The sequence below is a fragment of the Echinops telfairi genome, unplaced genomic scaffold, assembly GCF_000313985.2.
Source record: "Echinops telfairi isolate 266 unplaced genomic scaffold, ASM31398v2 ScPeMD7_6;HRSCAF=24_1, whole genome shotgun sequence".
In the NCBI taxonomy this organism is placed as follows: domain Eukaryota; kingdom Metazoa; phylum Chordata; class Mammalia; order Afrosoricida; family Tenrecidae; genus Echinops; species Echinops telfairi.
The window spans coordinates 14,381,878-14,405,992 of record NW_022103903.1 but is presented as its reverse complement, the minus strand read 5'-3'; the positions used below and the strand labels follow the sequence as shown (position 1 = coordinate 14,405,992).

At 40.4% G+C, this 24,115-nt stretch overlaps 2 protein-coding genes across 3 annotated transcripts in view; one reads left to right on the top strand and one right to left on the bottom strand.

Moving 5' to 3' along the window:
* The window catches only part of ARL13B (ADP ribosylation factor like GTPase 13B), an 86,828-nt gene extending 75,460 nt beyond the window's left edge, over nt 1–11,368 (bottom strand). For both annotated transcript variants that reach the window (XM_045286258.1, XM_045286259.1), the window contains exon 1: nt 11,042–11,368. In XM_045286258.1, coding sequence (XP_045142193.1) covers nt 11,042–11,100 — 59 coding nt within the window. In that variant the 5' untranslated portion in view covers nt 11,101–11,368. The remainder of the gene's footprint in view (nt 1–11,041) is intronic.
* Nucleotides 11,369–16,020: 4,652 nt separating this feature from the next.
* Nucleotides 16,021–24,115, top strand: part of PROS1 (protein S) — a 98,104-nt gene continuing 90,009 nt past the window's right edge. The window contains exon 1 of the mRNA XM_045286250.1: nt 16,021–16,096. Coding sequence (XP_045142185.1) covers nt 16,021–16,096 — 76 coding nt within the window. The remainder of the gene's footprint in view (nt 16,097–24,115) is intronic.

The following is a 24,115-nucleotide window of genomic DNA, read 5'->3' as shown; positions in this document are numbered from 1 at the left end:
TTGATATTCCTTTATCACTGTCCTGTTTCTACATGCATATAAGGTGACTGAAAATACCATGGCGTGGGCCATGGCAGCATGCTTTACTCATCAGATTTTCCCAATGTAATACTCCAATTGATTTCTTAGCAGTTGTGTTGATGAGGGCTGATTGTTAATTTAAATAAAACAAAACCTTGACAACATCAGCATTCTCTCCATTTATCTTGATGTTGCTTATGGGTAATGTATGGTGTAATGCACACTGAAGGCTATATTCTTTTAACTTTATCAGAAGGTGCTTCAGATCATCTTCATTTGTGGCAAGGGAGATTGTGCCATTTTCATAATGCAAGTTTCAGCCGAGTGTCCCTGCTAAGAACAGACTCCAGAGAAGGAATTGGCCCCCCACTTTGGAGGAAGTAACTGCTGAAAACCGTAAGCACAACATGGAAACATTTGCAGATACTGAAGGCCTAACAAATGGAAGCCAAACTTCCATTGTCAGAATAATGCTGTCAGAAATAATGCGGGAGGACAGAAGGCGCTTGAAATATGACTGATGAAAAAAAAAAAAAAAGAAATATGACTGATGAAGAGCTGCTTCCTCAAAGTAGAGTTGACCATAGTAACGTGAATGGGATACAGCCTGTGGATGTGGAACTTTGGGGATCTTCATCTGCTGATGAGGCACAACTCAAGGTCAAAAGAAACAGTTGCAAACATCTATTAATAATCGAAAGACAAATGGGTGCATAAGCAAATGTGGTGAAGAAAGCTGATGGTGCCCGGCTATCAAAAAGTATAGCGTCTGGGGTCTTAAAGGCTTGAAGGTAATTAAGCGGCCATCAAGCTCAGAAGCAACAAAGCCCACATGGAAGAAGCACACCAGCCTATCCAACCACGAGGTGTTGAAGGGATCAGGTGTAAGGCATCATCAGAACAAAAAATCTTACCATAGTGAATGATGGGGGGAGTGCGGAGTGGAGACCCAAAGCCCATTAGTAGGCCACTGGAGATCCCCTTGCAGAGGGGTCTCGGGGAGGAGATGAGCCAGTCAGGGTGCGATGTAACAATGATGAGAAATACAACTTTCCTCTAGTTCCTAAAGGTTTCCTCCCCGCTCCCACTACCATGACTCAAATTCGATCTTGCAAATCTGGGTAGACCAGAGGAGGTACACTGGTACAGATAGGAACTGAAAATACAGGGAATCCAGGACGGATGAGCCCTATAGGACCAGTGGTGTGAGTGGCAAAACAGGGAGGGTAAAGGGAGAATGGGTAGGGAAGAGGGAACCAATTACATGGAACTGTGTGTGACCTCCTCCCTGGGGGACAGACAACCAAAAAGTGGATGAAGGGAGACGTCAGACAGGGCAAGATATGACAAAATGCCCATTTATAAACTATCAAGGGCTCATGCGGGAGGAGGTAGCGGGGAGGGAGGGGAAAAATGAGGACCTAATGTCGGGGGTTTGGGTGGAGAGAAAATGTTTTGAGAAACGATGTACAAATGCGCTTTACACAATTGATGTGTGTATGGATTGGGATAACAGTTGTATGAGCCCCTAATAAAATGTTAAAAAAATAAAAATAAAAAATAATCGAAACTTGGAATATATGAGGTATGAATCTAGAAAAATTGGAAGTCGTTAAATGTAATGGAACACATAAAGATTGAAACCTTAGGTTTTAGTGAGCTAAAATGGACTGGTATTGGCCATTTTGAATCAGAAAATTATATGGTTTCCTACGCTAGGAATAACACAATAGAAAAAGAATGGTATCACATTCATTATCAGAAAGGACATTTCAAGGTCTTTCTTGAAGTAGAAAGCTGTCTGTAATAGGGTTATATCTGATTTCAAGGAAATCCAATCAGTACCACCATGATTAAAATGTATCCACCAACCACAAAAGTTAGTGATGAAGAAACTGAAGAATCTTATCAACGTCTTCCATCGAAAATTAATGAAGCATGCAATCAAAATGCATTGATACTTATTGGCTATATAAATACAAACGTTGAAAACAAAGAGGAAGGGATAGTAGTTGGAAAATAATATATTTGTGATAGACACGATGTCAGGTGATTCTTGGCTGTAAGCAAAGAATACCAGAAAGATATACAATTGAGGTTTACTGACTATGTCAAGGTATTTGACTATGTGAATCAAAACAAACTATGGATAACTTTGAGAAGAATGGGAATTCTAGGATTCTTTATTGTGCTCCTGTGTACATGGATCAAAAGGAAACAGAACATGGAATTCCTGCATAGTTTAAAATCAGGAAAATGTGCATTAAGGAATTGTATCGTCTCATCCTACTTGTTTAATTTGAATCCTGAGCAAACATCAGAGAAGTTGGATTATATAAAGAAGGATTTGAGGGAGACTTATGAACAATCTGTGATAAGCAGATGACAATCTTGATTGCTGAAAGTAAGAAGGACTTGAAGTGCTTGCTAATGAAGATCAAGGATTGCAGCCTTCAGTAATGGATTACAACTCAAAGAAGACCAAAATCCTCACAACTGAACCAACAGATAATATCATGAGAAAAGATTGAAAAAAAGAAAAGATTGAAGTTCCCAAGGATTTCATCTTGCTTGGATCCACAATCAATGCTCATGGAAGCAGCAGTCAAGAGACCAAAAGATGTCTTGCATTGGGCAGATCAGTTGTACAAGACCTCTTCAGAGTATTGAAAAGTAAGAATGTTACTTTGAGGACTAATGTGTACCTTACTCTAGCCATGATATTTTTAACTGCCTCGTATGCATGTGAAAGTTGGACATAGAATAAGCATGAACTATTGTTTTTGATGTGATTCTGGTGAAGAATACAGAAAATACCATGGATTGCTGTGATAGTTAGGCTTATTGTACCAACTAGGTCTCTCCCTAGGAACATGTGAGTAGAGTTTAATCAAGTCGCAGCTCAAGTGGACAGCAACTGAGATAAATACTCTGGGGCTGGCACCCCATCTCTTTTCCTCCCTGGTGATCGGACCAGCGTGCAGCTGCTTGAGTTAGTTCTTTGCCTCAACTGTGTGTTGCACTACCTGTGGGCTGAGCCATACCGTGGGCTATGGTCTGTGGAGCTGGAGTTTGAGGGCCTGCTTCACTAAGCTCAGAGCTACTGACTGTTGCTGACCCACCCTACTGCCTGCTGGAAGACTGCACTATCTGCTTCCTTGACCTTGGACCAGCAGCCCTCATGAGTTGAAGGACCTTCAGTATATTAACGAAAGTGAGTTGAACTGAGTCTTCCCTCCGTACTGCTGTGTGGACTAATTAGCCATGATATTCCTTCTAGCTGTCTAAACCTATATATATATTCATCAGTATCTTGTTTTTGTTTCTCTAGAGAACCCTGCGTAACACAACTGCTAAAAGGCGAAATGAGTATGTCTTGAAAGATGTATGACCAAAGTGATACTTGGCAAGACCTCATCTTTATCCTTTGGACAAGTTCAGGAAAGACTGGTCCCTGGACGTGGATATAATACTTGGTAAAGATGAGGGACACTGAAATAGAGGAAGGTCCTCAATGTTATGGGCAGACCCAGTGGCTGTAACACTGGGTTTGAGCAAAGGAACAATTGTGAGAATGGCAAAGGCCCGGCCAGTGTTCATTCTGTCGTGCAAAGGTCACTAGGGGCCCAGTCAGACTCAGTGTACCTAATGACAAACAGCGGGCTGCTGCTGTCTTCCTGCAATTCTGATTCTATGCTCTTCTTCACAGAGTTCACCTAGTTGGATTACTTACTGAGCATACTAGCTTGAGTAAATAGGGTAAGAGGATACAATTCTGACATGAAATTTTCCAATTTTAAACCACACAGTATTCCTCTGTTCTGTTCACACATTTGGCTCTTGATCTTTCTTCGGATTCCACAGGATTACAAGTGCTCTGGTATTTTTGGCATGTTGTCCCTGGTTTGTTAAGATCCACAGCTAGGCCAGGACACGTACACTGGTACAGATAAGAGCTCAACAGGACAGATAAACCCCTCAGGAACAATAATGGGAGTAGCGATACCATGAGGGTAGAGAGAAGGTGGGGGAGGAGACGGGGAACTGATCGCCATGATCAATGTACAACCTCATCCCCCGGCCGGGAGACGAACAACAGAAACATGAGTGAAGGGAGACAGCCAGAGGACAGTGTAAGATAGGAAAATAACAATAATTTATAATTTATCAAAGGTTCACATAAGGGTGGGACGGTGGAGGGAAGAAAAAAAATTGCTAATACCAAGAGCTCAAGGAGAAAGAAAATGTTTTGAAAAGGATGATGGCAACATATGTACAAATGTACTTGACACAATGGATGTATGGATTTTTATAAGAGCCCCAATAAAGTCATTTATTAAAAATTAAAAATAAAATAAAACACAGATACATATCATCTTGCTATTCTCTGCTTTCAGCCAAGATTCATCTGAAATCAACAATGATATTCCTAGTTCTGTATCCCTGTCTGAATTTAGCTAGAATTTCTGGTAGTTCCCTTTTTTTTTAATTAAAAGATCATTTTATTGGGGGCTCTTACAACTCTTATAACAATCTATATATCAATTGTATCAAGCATATTTGTACATATGTTCCTATCATTCTTTTATTTTTTTAATTTATTTATTTGGAGGATAATAATTCTCGGTCTCAGGCTGTTTCAAACCGTTTACAAAGTGTGGCTCCATTGTTCCCCTATCATTCTGCTGTAGACATTTACTTTCTATTGAGCCCTCAGTTCCTCTTTTGTCCCACCCTCCAGCCCCCCACACTTTCGTGACCCTTTGATAAATTAGAGATTGTTATTTCTTTAATATCTTACACCGACTGCTGTCTCCCTTCCCCCATGGTTTCTGTTGTTCATCCCCCTGGAGGGGTGTGTGTGGTTATGTATCAATCATTGCATCCATCATTCCTTTTATGATGTATGATTGCAGCTATATTTGAATTATCTCCAGCAAAATTTTACTTGCATGTGACAATATGAATGACATTTGTTCAATAACTTCTACGTTCTGTTGGATCACTTTATTTTGGAATGAGCATGATGATGCATTTCTTCCAGTCAGTCGGCCAGGTAGCTGTCTTCCAAATTTCTTGGCGTGGGTGAAGAGCACTCACAGTGTAGATTAATTCAGGTCATGAATTGCATATTATTGACAGAAATCTAACTTTCTTCTAGCCAGAACCAAGTCTAAACGCTAGGCTCCTTTTCTGCCACTCCTTCAGTTGATCTTCCCAGACCTTCCTCCATCATTCTTGCTTATTACTAGCAACTAAACCTAAACTTTCTCCACCAACATTTCAAGCTCCTCGACTATAAATACTTACCTTAATCAACTGTATAATCGCAGAAGCAAATGGACTAGGCAAACAGTAGGCATTTTTACTAAATGAAACGCCACGAATACATTTTCTTATTCTCCATTTACGAAGCAAATATTTAGTAAAATTAAATTATGATTTCAAGTTTAAAAAGTACTATAATTCATTTAATTTATAACTCTTCACCTCAAAGTAATAGCTCATTAGAGAATTTAATTAAAATCACAACTTTTTCTGATATCAAATTACCTAAAACATACTGAAAAGGTTAATATGCTCATGGTTTCAAGATAGTAATTAATAATGGGAAAGAGTTTAAAAACTAAATGAATAATAAAATAGGGCTTAAGAGAGGCTAACGGGTTAGCTCAACAGGAGATAAAAACAACAGATCCCTTGTCTTACATAATTTTTGTGATTTACATTATCAAATAAAACTTCTATGTTATTTTCAAACTGACAGTGCATAAAACTGCCGTGGAATTGCTTCTAATTTATTTACAGAGAGTCTATGAACTATAACAGAACTGCCCCAGGCAGTTTCTGAAGCTGTGTATCTTTATGGAAGCAAACGGCCTCAGTGCTCTCCCAGGGAGCACCAAGTGGACCGCGAACAGCAGGCATGTGAGTGAGCAGTCCCATGCTCACTCACCGCATCACCAGGGCTCCTTAGCATAGTGCACACCAAATCCCTTTTAAACTTTTAAAAATCATTTTATTGGGGCTCGTACAATTCTTACCACCATCCATACCTACATCCATTGTGTCAAGCACATATGTACATTTGTTGCCCTCATCATTCTCAAAACATTTGCCTTCTACTGTGGCCGTTAATAACGGCTGCTCTTATTCCCCCTCCCGCCCCACTCCCCCTCCTTTTAAACTTTTTAAATCTTTTTTTCCAGTTCTTTTTTTAAAAATTTATTTATTTATTTATCTATTTATTTATTTTAACATTTTATTGGGGACTCATACAACTGTTATCCCAATCCATACACACATCAATTGTGTAAAGCGCATTTGTACATCGTTTCTCAAAACATTTTCTCTCCATTTAAACCCCCGACATTAGGTCCTCATTTTTCCCCTCCCTCCCCGCTCCCCCCTCCCTCATGAGCCCTTGATAGTTTATAAATGGGTATTTTGTCATATCTTGCCCTGTCCGACGTCTCCCTTCATCCACTTTTTGGTTGTCTGTCCCCCAGGGAGGAGGTCACACACAGTTCCATGTAATCGGTTCCCTCTTTCCTACCCATTCTCCCTTTACCCTCCCTGTTTTGCCACTCACACCACTGGTCTTATAGGGCTCATCCATCCTGGATTCCCTGTATTTTCAGTTCCTATCTGTACCAGTGTACCTCCTCTGGTCTAGCCAGTCTTGCAAGATAGAATTCGAGTCATGGTAGTGGGAGCGGGGAGGAACAGTTCACAGAGTAGATCATCAGTTTTACATTCAACAGCTCATTAAACCTCACCAATGTATTCATGAAAATACAAAATGCAAAATATCTACAAAGTTATACATTTTAAGCAGCAGCATGGCATGAGAGTGCTGAACTTGGACTCAGAAAATGTGAATTCTGAAATCTTTTGTGAATGACATTATTACAGCCACTTAAGCAAGAAAAATACTATTTCTAACTTCAAAAGTAGACACATCTAAAATAAAATACATCACTAAATTGTTTTAAGTTCAACACATCAAAGTATTATCTATTATACTTTAAATTACTTGAATCGAGCTTTACATTTTAAAAGTAACCCAAACACACATTCCATATATTTAAGAGAATGAAACAACTTACCAAAAAGTCATAAAAATGAAACCCCTCACACACGCACAGAAATTTGATTTGGTACACAAGTACCCTATTTTCTGATATTTAAGTTGGGTTGTACAGCCCACATACAAGTACATCAAAATCACTATCTACCACAATAAGAAGTTAAAATAGTAATGTTGTACTGGAACACACAAAAATCACTATCTACATTTAGTGAACACTGATAAACTGAGCTTTGGTGGCACCGAGGATTACCCACTGGGCTGTTAACTGTGTAAGGTTAGCAGTTCAAATCTGCCAGCTGCTCTGTAGGAGAAAGTTGCGGCGTTTTGGTCCAGTGGTAATTTACAGCCTTGGATACCAAAGGGGCAGCTCTGCTCCATCCTACAGGGTCACTATGAGTTTATCACACTAGAGGGCAGTGGGTTTCATAGCAGAATGTCAACCTTGGTGATCATTTGCCATCTTTAAACTCTTGACCAAGCCAAATTCTTAGTGTCCGTTGTTTCTGCTCTAAAGTATAGGTAGTAAAATATCTCTAGGCTCCTTTCAATCCTTAAATTACATGATGCTTACTATATATAAGCAAGAACGTATGGGAAGGTAAAAAGACATTCCAGTTCAGCCAATCAGATAATTCTTTCTAATCTGTAAGTACGGCTTAATTAGGAAGTTAGGAACTCATCAGTTTCTATAAATGATGTTAAAAAATTCCAGTTATATGTATGAAGAGCAGGCCTTACTGAAAAAATTCACACAGAGATGACATACCATGCCATAGTGTGCTGTACTAGATACCACACTGACGTACAGGGGCCTCAGTAGCATAGTGGGTTATGAGTTAGGCTGCTAACCACAGGTAAGCAGTTCAAAATCACCAGCTCCTGGAACCCACAAGGGCAGTTCTACTCTGTCCTATGGACCAGCAGGAGTCAGAATTGACTCCAGGGCAGGAGTGACACTGATAACAGAAAATATCCAGCCATGTTGCTTAGTGTGAAATGTGTGTCTCTTGTTTTAGGGGAGGGATATGTAAGATAAATTGGGGGCCAGGGCTTCAAGGATTTGTTACCTATTTCTTTTTTTTCTCAAGTTTTAAATTATATGCCAATATAACTTACATACACATTAATATAATATACACTATAACATACACATTAATAGCTCAATGACAGCAAGAAAATTTGTATAATCATCACTACATTCAGTTTTAGAACATCTTCTTCATTTTCGTTTTTCATCATTATTACCTCCCCATTTCCCCCCAACCAAGGAACCATTAGTCCAGTTACTGTCTCTATAGATTTACCTATCCTACATTTCATATCATTAAAGGTAAAAAAAAACCAAACTAACAAAGACAACAAAGTAAAACAAATAAAAACCTCAATGGAAAAGAAAGCAGTAAATATTAAAAACTTTAGCAAATTTAAATGGATCATATGGAGATCAAATGATAAGGTGCTAAATGTCAACCTAACTGCTTCTGCAACAATCCACTTCCCAATGCATTCTGCAGACAGCAAGGCTACTCACATCCCTGGTCCATGCTCTGGGAGGCCAGAACGTCAAGATTTGTTACCTATTTCTTAAAAAAAAAAGACTGAAACGAAGTAAATTTAAACTGAAAATAGACAGCAATTCCAACTATAACTTGGCAAAGACAAACTCTGATTAAGAACTCCGCATTTTTGAGGGAAAATCCCACTGCCATGGAGCAGATTCCTACCCATAGCAACCCTGTACAGCAGCAGTTCTCAACCTGGGGGTCGAACAACCCTTTCCCAGGGGTCGCCCGAATCATAACAGTACCAAAATTACAGTGATGAAGTAGCAATGAAAATCATTTTATGGTGGGGGGTCACCACCACATGAGGAACTGTATGAAAGGGTCGCGGCACAGGAAGGTTGAGAACCACTGCTCTATAGAGACTGTAAACCATTACAGGAGCTGGGTTTGCTGACCCAAGGAGCTGGAGCGGAGTGCCTTTGTAGTGATGTTTCCCCGTTTCCCCAAAAATAAGAGTGTCTTATATTAATTTTTGCTCTCAAAGATGCGCTGGGTCTTATTTTCAGGGGATGTCTTATTTTTCCATGAAGAAGAATATGGTACACATTTATTGTTTTATTAAAAGAGACCTCACACTTCCTGTCTGCTTCGGCTGCACTGTGGCCAACAGTGAGCTGCTCGGGGGCGCCCACCACTACAGTCCAGAGTTACAGTAGTTTCTGGGGGCCTTGTTTTCGGGGAGGTCTTATTTTCAGGGGGATGCCTTATATTTCAGCTAGAGGCAAAACTGTAAGTTGGTCTTATTTTCAGTGGATGTCTTACTTTCGGGGAAACAGGGTAGTGTAGTGGCATGCCTTTGGGGCATTTTTGGCAGTCCAAAAAGAGCTTTTTAACATCACCTGAGTAGGATTTTGCTTAGACCAAGAGACTGAGGGCAAGAGGGGCCATGGCAGAGAAGAAACTGTCCTGACTGAATAACTGTAATCTGATCATTTCTCATCTGAATTTTACACCTGAAATTGTAAGCTGTTAACTTCCCTAAAGATTCCCATAATTGTGGCATTGCTTGTGAGTTCTGGATGGCTATAGCAAAGAATCATCGAACTCACCCTCAGACATAGTGTTGTGGGGACAGTTGGCATCAGAATTGCCAGTCTTTACTTCTGAAGTGTTTCTGGGTAGATCTGAACCACGTTTCCTTTAGTGGTCCAGTACTTAACCATTTGGGCCACTTAGGGGCTCCTCAATGAAAGATAGCACACTGACCTTTAAAAATTCTTCAGAAAGCATAAAGTTTCAAAGAGGAAATTATTCTTGAAAAATAAAAAATCTCACTGTAAAAATCATGAGATCTTACCATTTATATTTAAATAAGAATGCTTTGCATTGCTACAGATATTATGTTATCTATCATAGTGGAATAAAAAGTCAACCCTCAGATCTGGTTAGAGTGAACAGTTAATTTCAAATGCTTCATTCAATGCAAGTTTACTTTCCAGATGTAATATATATGTTCAGTATTTGTGTAGCTTTTCAGAGTCATTCGTTAAAGGACAGTTCATCCTATGGTTAAAATTTCAACAGTAAAAAAACAAACTTGTTTTATTCTTGACTTAAATCTGGAGTAGAAATGTATGAAGTTAACATTACTTATAATGAGAACCAAAATCAAGGTCCCTTAATAGATTGGGCCACAGGGTTTTAAAAGCATCATATTCAATGACTTCTTTCTAACACAGTATGTGAATGAGTATCAAGTAACAGATCAAGTAACAAGCAAGAGATATTAATATTAATACACCTATCTTTCAAAAAAGAATATTAAGAGGTAGACACTTTTTCAATAGAGTACATATGAAAATTGACACTACACTGCAGACTAGTACACACATTGTTATCTGTTACTCTCACTGAATACAACATCCCTAAAGCATAGATACCATCACCCCCTGAGATAGTTTATTGTGCCAGCCTGTCTAACACACCCCCATTTAACATATGTGGAAGATGAGGTCTAAACGGTTAAACCATATAATTTAGTGGAGCCAGATTTATTTCTAACCCAAGTCATCCAACAAAACAGGGTGTGGGTGTGTGTATGATGGAAAGGGTTATGTGGAGGCTGCTTCAGAGGAAAAACACAAAAGTTTCCAGTTACACACATTACCAACCCCCCAGGCACAATTTAAGAAATTCTATGTACAATATCCTGTAAAACGAAGCCACATTGATCAGAACTTATCTTAAACGTAACCAAGCAATAAAGCTACATACACCTTAAAACATTTCTCCCTGCAGGGCCAGACCAAGCCGAGCAGGAATGAGCGCCTGGGGTTGGGGCAAGGATCGGAGGTACCTCCCGGACCCTCTGGGCCGCCACCCCAACACTGGGGAGGCGCCAGGCCACCTTGCTCCAGCCTACCTGACGGGTTCCCGCCACCGCTTGAGCCAGCTGCAGCAATTGGCCATCAGACTGAACATCCCCTGCAGCTCCTCCCGCCGCCTCCCATCCGCGCCGGAGCAGGGCCGGGCCCCAGGGAGCGGGGATGGGCTCCTGGCTGCTCCAGGCCAAGTCCCGTGGGGCGCCGGCGTTCCGATGAGCCTCTTTGGCGGATAAGCACAGGGAGGCTGAGAAACCGGCGAAGGCTACTCGTCCAGTCACCAAGCCCTGATCATTGCGTGCGTCTGAGAGGACAAGGACTACGCTCCTCCCCGGGGGATGCAGAGCCCAAAGCGCAGAGGACCTAGGGCGGGGAGAGTAGAATCCGGCCGAAGAAAACCCAAAAACCCCCGCGTCGACGTGCTGACGTTTCTCCTCTGCGCGGAAACCCCGCCCCAAACCCCGCCCATGAACTTCTCCAATTATCAGTCGAGGGCCCTCAGTGAAGGCCTCTGAGTGGCTGAAGGAAGCCGGCGCCCCTCCCATGCCAGGAAGGTAGAAAGAGATTGGGGCGTGGTTTAAGTGAAGGAGGGTTTTTTTTTTTTTTTTGTAACTTAGCAACGGGAGCGTCTTAGAGATAAACCCAGGGGGCTGGGACTCATGCAGGTGCCTGAGTCTATCCGTACAGAGATAGAGGATGTTGCTGGCTTATCTCCATGATCGCCAATTGAGATTCAGGGAGCTCATATCGCGGCGTGTTTTGTTTTATTTTGTTTTGTGGAGCAGGAATAATAATCTCTGGGATTCCGTCAACACTTTAAATGCTCAATATCTGGGCTCCCAAATCCTAGGGGGCATTTATATACCTCACTGCAATCTAGTTGATTCTGACTCATAGTGATCCTATATAGGGTTTCCGAGGCTGTAAATCTTTACGGGAGCAGACAGCTTAACTTTCTCCCACCAAGAAGCGAGTGGTTTTGAAGCCACGATTTTGTGGTTTATCAGTCCAACTCTACAGGATCATAAGGCCTGGGGATGGAATGGCAGAGGGCTCCCATGCAGCATTATTTCAGTTGTTCAGATAACTCTACCAAAATGCACTGGGCTCCTCGTTTAAATGACAGTAACCTTTTAACTTGCATAATACTTATCACAGTTCTATGATATGTATGGTAGGGGATTAGGATAAAAAGAAATACATACACTAGAAAAGATGGAAAATACAAGAAAGGGGACAAGTTGAAGAAAGTAAGATCTCAAAACTCAGTACCCAGTGATATATGCAGTGTTAACATTATGTTTTTCCCAGAATGTTTACATATAGAGATTATTAGATATTTGATTTTCCCAAGATTGGCTGTTTCACAATATTTTATTCTATTTTTTCAATCTGAATTGTATTGTTTGGAGAAGAAATGGCAAGTAATTGTTCACAGAAAAAAATGCTTGCATAATATGTGGGGACCTGTGTGTCCATCCAGTTTCCGCTAACATAAGGAAAAGAGCAAGGACACTGGAAAGTCTGCTTCATCCAGGGAAAATATTAGTCTGGTACTACATACACCTAGATTTAAAATTGCTCTTTCTTTTCCTAGTTTGTGGGACCTTAATTTGAACTCACATGTCTCACACAGATTATACTCTCTGCATCTAGGTAGTGCACTCCAAGTATTCCATCTGTAAAATCAAGAGTGGTAATACCTACTTTTTTTGGTAATAATTTTATTGGGGGCTTGTACAACTCTTATCACAATCCATATATCAATTGAATCAGGCATGTTTGCACATATGTTACCTTCATTGTTTTCTAGACATTTACTTTCTATTGAGCCTTTGGTATCTGCTCCTCTTTTTTTTATTCGCCCCTCCCCACACCACCCTTATAACCCCCTGATAGATTGTACGTTCTTATTATTTTCATCTCTCATACTGACTGCTGTCTCCCTTCCCCCATGTTTTCTGTTGTTCTTCCCCCTGTAGAGGGGTGTATGGCTATGTGTCGATCATTGCGATCAGTTACCCCTTTCTTCCTACCACTCCCCTCTTCCCCTTACCCTTCTGGTATCACTATTCTCACTCCTGTTCTGTGGGTATTACCTACTTTAAAAGGTTATTAGATGATTGAGTCCAGTGTTGTTTCTGACACATCATAGCAGGTTGAGAAATTGATGTTGCTCTGCTGACAATATTTATGGCAGGTATCCTTCTATCTTTCTCCAAACTGTTGGAGAACTTACTCAACTATTTCAATGACCTACCTTGAAAGACATCGTTTCCCCCAAGAGCTCAAGATTGGGCATTGGCCTCCTAACCTCAAGGTGAATGGTTCAACCCCACCAGCAGCTATGTGGGAGAAAGATGAGGATTAGAGAGAGAAAAAAAAGCTTTATCTGTATGTCTGCTCCCATAAAGATTTACAGCCTCAGAAACCTCACCTAGGGTAGCCATGAGTCAAAATCAACTTGATGGCAGTGGGGTTTTTTTTGTTTTTGTTTTTGTGGGTTTCTTTTCATATGACCTATATGAGCCCTGGAGTCATGGTATGCACTTTGGGATTTTCTATATATAGGATCATATAATCTATAAACAGTTTTATTTCTTCTTTGCTAATGTGGATGCCTCTAATTTTCCTTTCTTGTCTTATAGCTTTGGCAAAGACTTTCAGCACAAAATTGAATAGGAATGGTGATACAGGACATCTTTGATTCTTTCATTAACCATGAATATACTTTCAGTTTCTTTCCATTGGCAATAATTGTGACCACTGGTCATATATATATGTCCACTGGTTTTATATATATATATACACACACACATACATGGTTATATATATATACACATACATGTATATATAATATACATAACAATAGATGATTTTTTTAAAGTTTGAGATCACAGTATAGAACACACAAATATTATTGGCACTACAGTACAAATTTAGGGTGCAAAAATATACTTTCAAATAAAATTTTGGGAGTTTTTTTTTAAAAGATTTTCTATGTTCTTCTAACATTCCCTTTATTCCTTCACACATTTTTAAAATGTGTAGATTGGATATTTTTGCTTTTGTTCTAGATCTCATTTGATGCTTTGAGCCAAACTTTTATAGATTTTGCCTCCTTGGGAATTTTTGACACCTTACAATGATACTCTACCCTGGTTTACTATGCAGTCCTGTTCCATCAGCTCCTGAGTAAGGTAGGTTCTGGCATAAGTCACATCCCTCCTTTTTAAATGTTTTAATTATTTCCTTTCATCATTAGTGTCTTTATAAATCTGGGTTTTATTTGTTTTTGGTGTGGGAAACAGTACATGTAAACTTGCAGATGTACTTAACATTATATGTAGCTCATATTAGTAATGATATAAAAGAAGATAGTCCTCTGCACCGTTGGTGGTGGGGGTTAGGTGTCATGAAGTCGCTTCCAAGAGATAGCAACTCGATGTACAACCGAAGGGATCACTGGCTGCTCCTACTCTGTTCTCACAGTGGCTCTTGTGTATGAAATCAGCGTTGCAGTCACTATGTCAGTCCATCTGCTTGAGGGCTGCACACTCCTGTGCCATCCTCACAATTGCTCCTGTGCCTGAGCCAGTGGTTGCAGCTACGAGGTCAATCAGTCCTGTTGAGGGGCTTCCCCTTTTCCACTGCCTTTCTACTTTACCCAGCGTGATGTCTTTCTCCAGGAACTGGTCTCTGCTGATAACATGCCCCCAGTACAAGAGATGAAGTCTTACCATCTTTGCCTCTTAGGAGCTTTCTGGTTGTACTTCCTTCAAAGCAGGGCTGTTTTTATTTTGTGTGTTTGCATTTGGGGGGGGGGGGCAGTCCATGGTACTATCAATATTCTTTGACAGCACTACAATTCAAATCTTTATTCAATATGCTATTTTCACATGCATTTGAGGCGATGGAAAATACCATCATCTGAGTCATGTGTGCCTAAGTCCTCAAAGTAACATGCTAGCTTTTCAACACTTTAAAGAGGGCTTGTGCAACAGATTTACCCAAGGTAATGCCTCTTTCGATCTCTTGACTGCTGCTCCCATGAGCATTGATTGTGGATCCAAGCAAGATGAAATCCTGACAACTTCAATCTTTTCTCTATCATGTTACCTATTGGTCCAGTTGTGAGAATGTTGGTTCTCTTTACATCCATACTGAAGGCTGCAAACTTTGATCTTCATCAGTTGGGAGTAACTCACAATGAACCACAAGTCTGGTAAGTCAGGGATTACCTATACATTTGGTAAATAAATACAATACTTAAGAGTTATTTTATTTAATATACAGAATGCTACCGAGAAATAAATTGTACCGATAATTGAATCACTTAACACTGGGGGTGAAGTAGTGAAAAGACTGACATACTGGAGAGCAGATTCTCTCAGACCAAGAAGGAAGATACTTTTGAAGATGAGGCAGGTTAGAGATAAACGCAAGAACAGATTTGGGGGCGTTCACTGTCATCCAGAGCCTCCTGAAGCCAGGCGCTCAGAATTCAAGCTCTAAAACAGCTTCTAGGTTCTGGGGACATCCTCATCCTCCAAGTCGATCTCTCTGGAACGCTCCTCTCCCAGAAAATTCTCCTGTGCTCTTAGCCGCTGAGCCTCCCACGCAGTCTTTGCGCTTGCTCCCGGTTTGTAGTGTGTTCCCTTGTTCTCAGGAACTTCAGAAACTTCACATCCCTGGGGAAGGGAACCCAGACGCCGGAACTCCGTGACAAGCGAAGGAGGGTTGCAAACCGCAGTGCCTAATAGGCCTCCAAGCATTCGCCCTCCGCCCTCCCCCCTAGCTCCCAGAGCTTCCTGGAAATGTCCTGGTTATCCCCTCCCGGGCTGGGGGCTGGGACCAGGCGGTCTCCTCCGCCCTCACAATCGCTGTTGCGCTGGCACGCGCTGGGCCCGGGCAGTCAGCCCTGCTCGCTCCACGGCGCCCAGACTTGCAGCCCGGCCGCCCAGCCCAGCCCTCCGGTCCCGCCGCGCCGCTTCCCACGCCCGCCGCCCCCGGCTCCGCGATGAGGGCTCGCGGGGGGCGCTGCGCGGCGCTGCTAGCGTGCCTCCCCTTGCTGCTCTCGGTCCTGGACGCGCACTGTAAGTAATCGTCAACGTCCTTTCTTCTCCCCCTCTCCCCAGGCATGCCTGCTGAATTAGCAACCCCAGTGGGCTGAATTTTCTTTGCTAGGACTACAGCCTCTCAGGAAGATTCTCCCAAGTCCCTAGGCACCCGGCCTTTGGAAACTGGTGCATCTAGGGGTGCAGTGTAATGGTGGGGTGGGTCAATATTTGTTCAGCTCTGGGGATCATGTGTTGTCTACAAGAGAAAGCGAGCACACTGGGATCACATTATTTTAAAAGAAAAAAAGAAAGAAAAGAAAACCCCTCTAACAGATGACAGTCCCAATCGGAAGACCAGCGTGAGCACATTCCAGGGGGAGTCAAAGGCGGTCTGCCCTGTGTCTGCCCCTTTGTACCAGCGCCAGCTCCGCTCTCAAATAGCAGTACCCCCTGCACCCTCAGCCCCACTGCGTTTGTGGACTTTGAACCTGGTTTGCTTCCCTCACGACGACACGGGGACTGTTTTAGAATGACGGGGTTTGCACAGCACTTGGTAAAAGTATTTCTCAGGTAGTTTTGTACCGCAGATTTTCCACTTTGAGTGCTGCTGATCTGAAGTCGGGGCAGGGGTTCTCTGTACTTTATATATTTTTAGCTTTGTATATTCCCATGCCTGCAAGTAAGGCAGTATATTGAGCTTTTCTAAATATATACTAAATATCTCTATATACATACACACACACACATATATATACAAGAAACATCAAGGCGTTTAGTACATTTCCACTACCAGTTAATCCATTTACTAAGTTTAAGCAGGTTCATTGATTAAAAATTCCTGCTTGTGCTATGTATTATTTTCAGGACTTGGCAATTGTGAGTTACATTTAAGCTTCACAGTAAAATTAAAACAATGCAGGGCAGTTAAAATAGAATTTACTACTATTCTACTGGAGTTTTGTTTGGTTGTTTTTCTAATTAGTGATCAAGATGAATGAGATAGTTTAAATCTCTAATTTAGCAGAAGTTTGAGATTCCCATCTCTGTTAGTGCTGTGTGTACTATTATATCAGGACAATGCGTTAGGACAATTGTATACTTGAATCGAGGTGGCAAACAAACCGAAAAAGTGACTTGCCCCACTGGGGTACTGCTTGTCATCTCAGGATTTCAAATTCGTTAGGCATTCTCTTTTTGTGCATGTTCCCACGTTTTCATGGATTATAGGCAGAGATGAGAATGGAATATATGTGCACGTTATGCACAATTATACCAATGCTGTGTTTGGAGAATAAGACTTTGTTTAAATAGGCACTGACAAAGAAATAAATTAATTTTATGAACATAATACAAGAAGAATAGCTGGTTTGAAAGGGGGAACCGATTACAAGGATCTATATATGACCTCCTCCCTGGGAGACAGACAACAGAAAAGTGGGTGAAGGGAGACGTCAGATAGGGCAAGATATGACAAAATAATTTATAAATTATCAAGGGTTCATGAGGGAGAGGGAGTGAGGAGGGAGGGGGAAAAATGAGGAACTGATGCCAAGGGCTTAAGTGGAGAGCAAATAAAATGATTTAAAAAAAAAGAATAGATGACTTTATATTGTCTTCATTTTTAAAAGTACAGTAGTTTAACTGAATTAAAAATTATCTCTGATTTATTGATGGGGTATGTTAAATGATACTTTATGTACCTTGGACATAAAGTGTCCATGATTTTGAGGTCAGAGCTAAAATAACTTTTTTTTAAACAAAACTCAGGCTTTGCAACAAATTTACAGAATGTTCTCATAAAAGGATAGTTTTTAGATGGGTCAACCATTTTAAGGATGCCAAGAAGACCTCAAAAATGAGCCAGGAGAGGGAAGACAACTAACTTTGAGGAATTTTTTTTTTTTAAGGGAAAAATCCAGAAATATGTAGATGAAGATGATAGAATTGCCAATTGTGTGATAATTACTGAACTTGGAAACCTCACAAAGTTCAGTATTTTAAAAATTTTAAGCAAACATGTTGGCCTCAGCAGGCTTTTGGCTGGTTGGATGCTCTAGTAGTTTCATATTTTATGTCAACTTGAATTTGTATGAAAGTGTAGGGGTGGGGATCCAACACGACAGTCAGGTCACAGCCTGGCATCTAACAACAACAGTAAGCAATGGATTGCTAACTGCCAGGTAATCTGTTCAAACCTATCAGCTGTTCCACTAGACAAAGATGAGGGTAAAGATGAATGGTCTTGGATGGATGACCCTAGATACAGATGACCCTAGATACCAGTCAGAATAGACTACAGCAGTGGGTGGCACAGGTAATGATGGCCTTAGGGCTTGCTTGACTGTTTTTTGGTTACAAGCTTCAGCTGGTATTTATGCCACCTTCTTTCACTACCCATTTCCAGGTTCTCTTACTTTCAGGCTGCAGCTTATGTTTCTTTGTCCACTAAAGTTAATTACACCCTTATTCATGGAAGAGCTGAGCCATTGCTATTCATACTCGAGTGGTTGCATCTCTTTCTTCTTTTATTATTATTATTATTGTATATTGTAATCAAGGAAAGGAGCTCTGGCCATGCATTTGGTTAAGCATTGCTGACACTCAACAGCTCCTTCCTGGGAGAACAATGGGAGAGTCTGTTTTCAGAAAGATGTGCAGTCTTGGAAATCCTGCTAGTCACCTGGAAATCCTTGGAATAGTCAGAATCAACTTGAGTGTAATAGGTTCTGATTTGGCAATAGTAATTACAATGACTATTCCTACCTCTTTCTATCACAGAATGGCTTTCAATTAGGAGCCAAGAGCTTAAGCACTGTGCCACCATGGCTCCTCCCAAAAAGATTATACCCCTAGGAGATCTATGCGGCACACCTACTCCATAGGGCCCTATAGGGTCAATATGAGTCTGAATGGATTCAAGAGCACAAAGCAAACACTATACTAGAGTTGTTATGGAGAAGCTTAACTTCTTCCAGCTCTGATTTGTATGTGGTGAGAACGATATTTTGCTTTAATTATTATAATTTTAATATAATTTTTCTCTGTCCCCCCACTAAATAAATAATTAAATAAAACCTTCAAAATTTGAAATAGCTAGGGTGCAGCAGCCTCAGCGGAAAACTCCACTGAGATGAAAACTTCACTTCCCCCCTTATACACATCAAGGAATGCATTTCTTTTTGCTCTCTTAATTTCTAGTTGAGTAGATCTCAGTTATGAGGAAAGAAAACAAAACATAAATAAATAAACAATGGAGAGGAAGTCATTAGGTATAAACACAAATGATTTCTTTCCTTTCTACCGTAGTTCCTGACTTGTGTGTTCTGACTATTGGAAGAAGAGCTTCATTTATTAGTGTTCACTGGTACAGAGAATGCACCACATTGTTTACATTTTGAAAGCTAATACTGTGCCGGAAAGTGCGATGACTGGGCCTTCAATAAGTCCGTCTATCATTCCACAATTCTTGTTCCTTCTAGATATTGTGGTACATAATAACAAAACCAATTAATCATCCCCTTGGCTAATTAATTGTGGAATTAATTCTGTAATGGTACTGTTATGTGGTTTAGTCTAAAGCATTGAGTAAATCTAATACTGCTGCTGACAGGACAATTAAACCCACAAATTACTGACTTTCCATTATAGAAGAGCCCTAGGTAGTAATCAACCATCCACTAGGTATCTAAATGGATTTGGCCAATATACAGTACCGTAGATTGAGGAATAGCAAATTAGAAATTCTTTAGACAAATTTCATGTTTTTAAAAAACAGTGATAACCAGATTGGGCTTAGTGAGGGGAAGTCCATGTGCAGACTCCCTGCTTGCCACCATGACTGCATTTTTATGAGTGATAATCAAATACTAGGTCAAGTGAACCAAAGTAGCAGTTTGGCCCACTGCTGTGTATGGTCCTCATGACATTTCAAAGTCTGGTTTCCTGTGGGAGCCAGAGGGAATGATCTGGTGATATTGGACCCACATTCTCACACAGTACATTTCAGCTAGAGCTAATCAGAGATACCTTTAAAAGATAGACTATAAACTCTTGAATTTGTTCCATATTTTTCTATGAATTATCTTTCTTAATTTATGCTATGTTACATGACACTTTCAGCTATTTGAGTTTCTGACACCTTCCCAGATTGCCTTGGGAAGAAACACAACCTATAGATACCACATGAATCGGTCTGTGTCTAATTCCTAAATATTTTTCTGGTGTGGTCTGTTTTGTTAACATTCACCAGTTTGGAGCACAATATATTCAGCTCTGAACAAAGCTCTTGCCCAAATGTCCTTGTCATCAGACCTGACATTTTTCTTACTTGAAAATCTGCACAGGAAATGGAATCCTTTGTTGATGCAAATGGCTATCTGAGCATTTACTAGCTGAAAGGTTGGTAGTTTAAATTCACTATCTCACCGCCTTTTCTGAAAGATCACAGCCTTGGAAACACTATATTTTAGCCATAGGAAGTAGAATATGTTATTCAAAGAGTCTTCAAAAATCCATGGAAAATGCATATTATGAAAAAGCTATGCATGGATTTCCATTTTTGTGGTATAAAAATAAACTGTACTAACTTGTTATAGCATGCCTAAATAGGCCACTAAGAAAAATAATACATCAGTTTGAAAAGAAGTCCTATCAGAGCAACATGAATTCTACTCACATTGAAACAAAAATGACCATTTTATTGAAGCTCTTACAACTTACAGATACATGACTCATTTTAAGATCAATGAGGGGATGTTGAAGATGAAGGCATCTATGGCAGACATCCACATCAATTTGTGAAAAACCAATCTTGCCCATTCCCTAATGGAAGAGGATCAACAAATAGCAGCAGAAATAATAGCTGAAACCATAGATACTGCCATTGGCTCAGTTTACACAATTCTGAGTGAACAATTAAATATGAGCAAACTTTCTGATCCATTGGTGCCAAAACTGTTGCTCCCACATCAGCTGTTAAAAGGAACAGAGTTTTCCATGGAAATTCCAAACAACTGACATCAATATTATGAGGAATTTCTTGGAAAAATTGTGAGAGAAGATGAAACATGGCTTTACCAGAACAATCATGAAAACAAAGTGCGATCAAAGTAATTACCGATAGAAGTAATCTGGTCAAAGCAAAAGTGGGCAGGTCAAGAACAAAGGCTGTAGCAATAGTTTTTTGAGGGGTTGCTCAAGGTATTTTGCTTGTTGACTTTCTGGGGGCCAAAGAATGCCAATATCTGCTTCTCATGAGAGTCTTTTGAGAAAATTAGCCAAAGCTTTTGCAGAAAAATGCCCAGGAAAGCTTTACCAGAGAGACCTTCTCTATCATGACAACTCTTGTTCACCTCTCTCATCAAACAAGGGCAATTTTGTAAGAATTTCTATGGGAAATCATTAGGCATCCACCTTACATTCTTTATTTGGCTTTTATTGGCCTCTTTATACTTCCGAATCTTAAAATATCTTTAAAATGGGACCCATTTTTTTCACTTAAACATTTAAAAAGACTGCATTGACATGGTTAAATTCTCTGTTATTTATCATGGATTAAATGGTTACTTCTCATTGAAACATTGTAAAGTACTGAAAGCCTAACGAATGGAAGCAGAACCTTGTCAGGGATCGTGCCAGAGGATGGGCCCGTGGGTTGGAAGGCTCTCAAAATGTGGTTGGAGAGGAGCTGCTTTCTCAAAGGAGAGTCAACCATGGGATGTGGCAGAGGAACGCCTGTGGGTGTAAGATCTTCAGGATCTTCATTTGCTTGCTGCTGGGGCTCAAGTCAAAAGGGAAAAAACAGCATCTACTAGTAATCAGAACTTGGCAAATGCAAAGTATGAATCTAGGAAGATTGGAATTCATCAAAAACGAAACGGAACGCATAAAGATCAATATCCTAGGCATTAGTGAGCTGAATTTGGACTGATGGTCATTTTTCATCAGAAAAATCATATGGTTTACTATGCCCCGAAGGACATTCACTCATTGCCATCAAGTCGTTCTGACTTCTCAACTGGTAGACATAATACAGTCCCATAGCAACTTTATAGGACAGGGTATAACTTCCCCTGTGGGTTTCTGAGATGGTAATCCTTTACAGAAGTAGAAAGCCTTGTATTTCTCCCAGGTAATGACACAATCAAGAGGAATGGCATTGCATTCATTGTCAAAAAGGACATTACAAGATCTATCTTAAAGGACAGTGCTGTCTGTGATAGGATTATATCTATCTGCCTTCAAGGAAATCCAGTCAATAAAAAAGTACTCATTATATGTCATCTCATTGTTACAATTTTGCTTTTCCACTACTTGTAAAGACCACTCTTGACAAAGGGATTTAGTTTCTTTTCTGTTGTTTGTTTGCTTTTTATGGTGTAAATTTTTAACAGGTTTGCCTCTGGCTCAGGTTGGTACATCACACAGAAATATCTGCAAACCAGAGATGGTTGTCTTCAGAGAGTTGGTCAAAGGCCCTTCACTATGAAGATATAGAGTGGCCTTGAGGGTGAGGAGGAGCCTGGATGGTATAGTGGGTTATGTGTTGGGCTGCTAACCGCAAGGTTGGCATTTTGAAACCAATGGCCATTCCAAGGGAGAAAGGTAAGGCTATCTGCTCTGGAAGGTTTACAATCTTGAACCTCAAAAGAGAAGTTATAGTTTTTCCTATCTGGTTGCTATGAGTCATAATTAACTCGATGGCTATGAATTTGAGTTTTGAGGGAGACGAAGAAGTCAGGAGAATGAGCAACCTTCTCAGATAACTTGTGCCTTTTGGTCCATTCCATCCATCCAATTTCAGCATACTTTGCTAGTATTCTAACTGAATTTGTGACCAAATGGAAAGGCTAGCGTTCATTTTGAGATAAGCTATTCATGATGAACTGTTTATAGTATCTTGCTTATTGTGGTTAACTCTTCAAATCCCCCTAATAGTTTGATAGCCAGGGACAGTTTCTCAAAAGGAAAAAAGAGTTATTTTTGAAGAGATGTGACTTGCTCTAAAACTATGATGGCTCTGCTAAAAATCATCTTACTCAAACGAGTTACCATCTAAACAGTACCATGCTGTGATACAGATAATGTAGTATTGGATGCATTGCATTGTGAGTTAAGGCTGAGTGTCAAACTGCTTGAATTTTCATTAAGCTAGATAGAGAGCATTCACTTACAGGTGGACAGAGTGGCTTCAATAATGAGCTCAAACGTAAGAACAATTGTGAGGATGTTTCAGAACCGGGCTCTGTTTTGTTCTGGTGTACATATGGTCATTGTGAGTCACAACCTACTTGGCAGCACCTAACAGCTGCAACATGAGGAGGAGGTAACTCTATGGCAGTGAGTTTTGTTTTATTTTTATGTGTACAAGCTTTATGTTTTTCCTCCTGTTCCTCCATATTTGTTACTAATTTGAACTGTTTTGTTGTTAATTCATCTTGTTGAGGGGTTGCCCACTTTTTTGCTGCCCCTCTACTTCGCCAAGCATAATGTCCTACTTCAGGAATGGGTTTCTCCTGATAACCTCTCCAAAGTATGTCAGATACAGTCTCACCACCCTTGCTTCTTAGGAGCATTCTGGCTGTACTTCTTCAAAGACAGATTTGTTTGTGCTTTTGGTAGTCTTTGATATTTTCAGTAGTCCTTGCTAACTCCATAATTCAAATGCATTGATTCTTTTTTGGGTCATCCTTATGCAATGTTCAACTTTTATATGCATATGAGGCAATTGGAAATGCCATGGCTTGGGTTAGGTGAACCTTAGTACAGAAAGTGACATTCTTTTTTTTTTTTTTAATAATCATTTTATTAGGGGCTCATACAACTCATCACAATCTGTACATACGTCACCTGTGTCCAGCACTTTAGTACATATGTTGACTTCATCATTTTTATGACACCCACTTTCCACTTGAACCCCTGGTGTCAGTTCATTTTCCCCCTCTCTCCCCACTCCCTCTCCCCCCGAATCCCCGATAATTTATAATTTATTATTATTTTATCATATCTTACCCCATCCCACGTCTCCCTCACCCACTTCTCTGCTGTCCGTCCCCC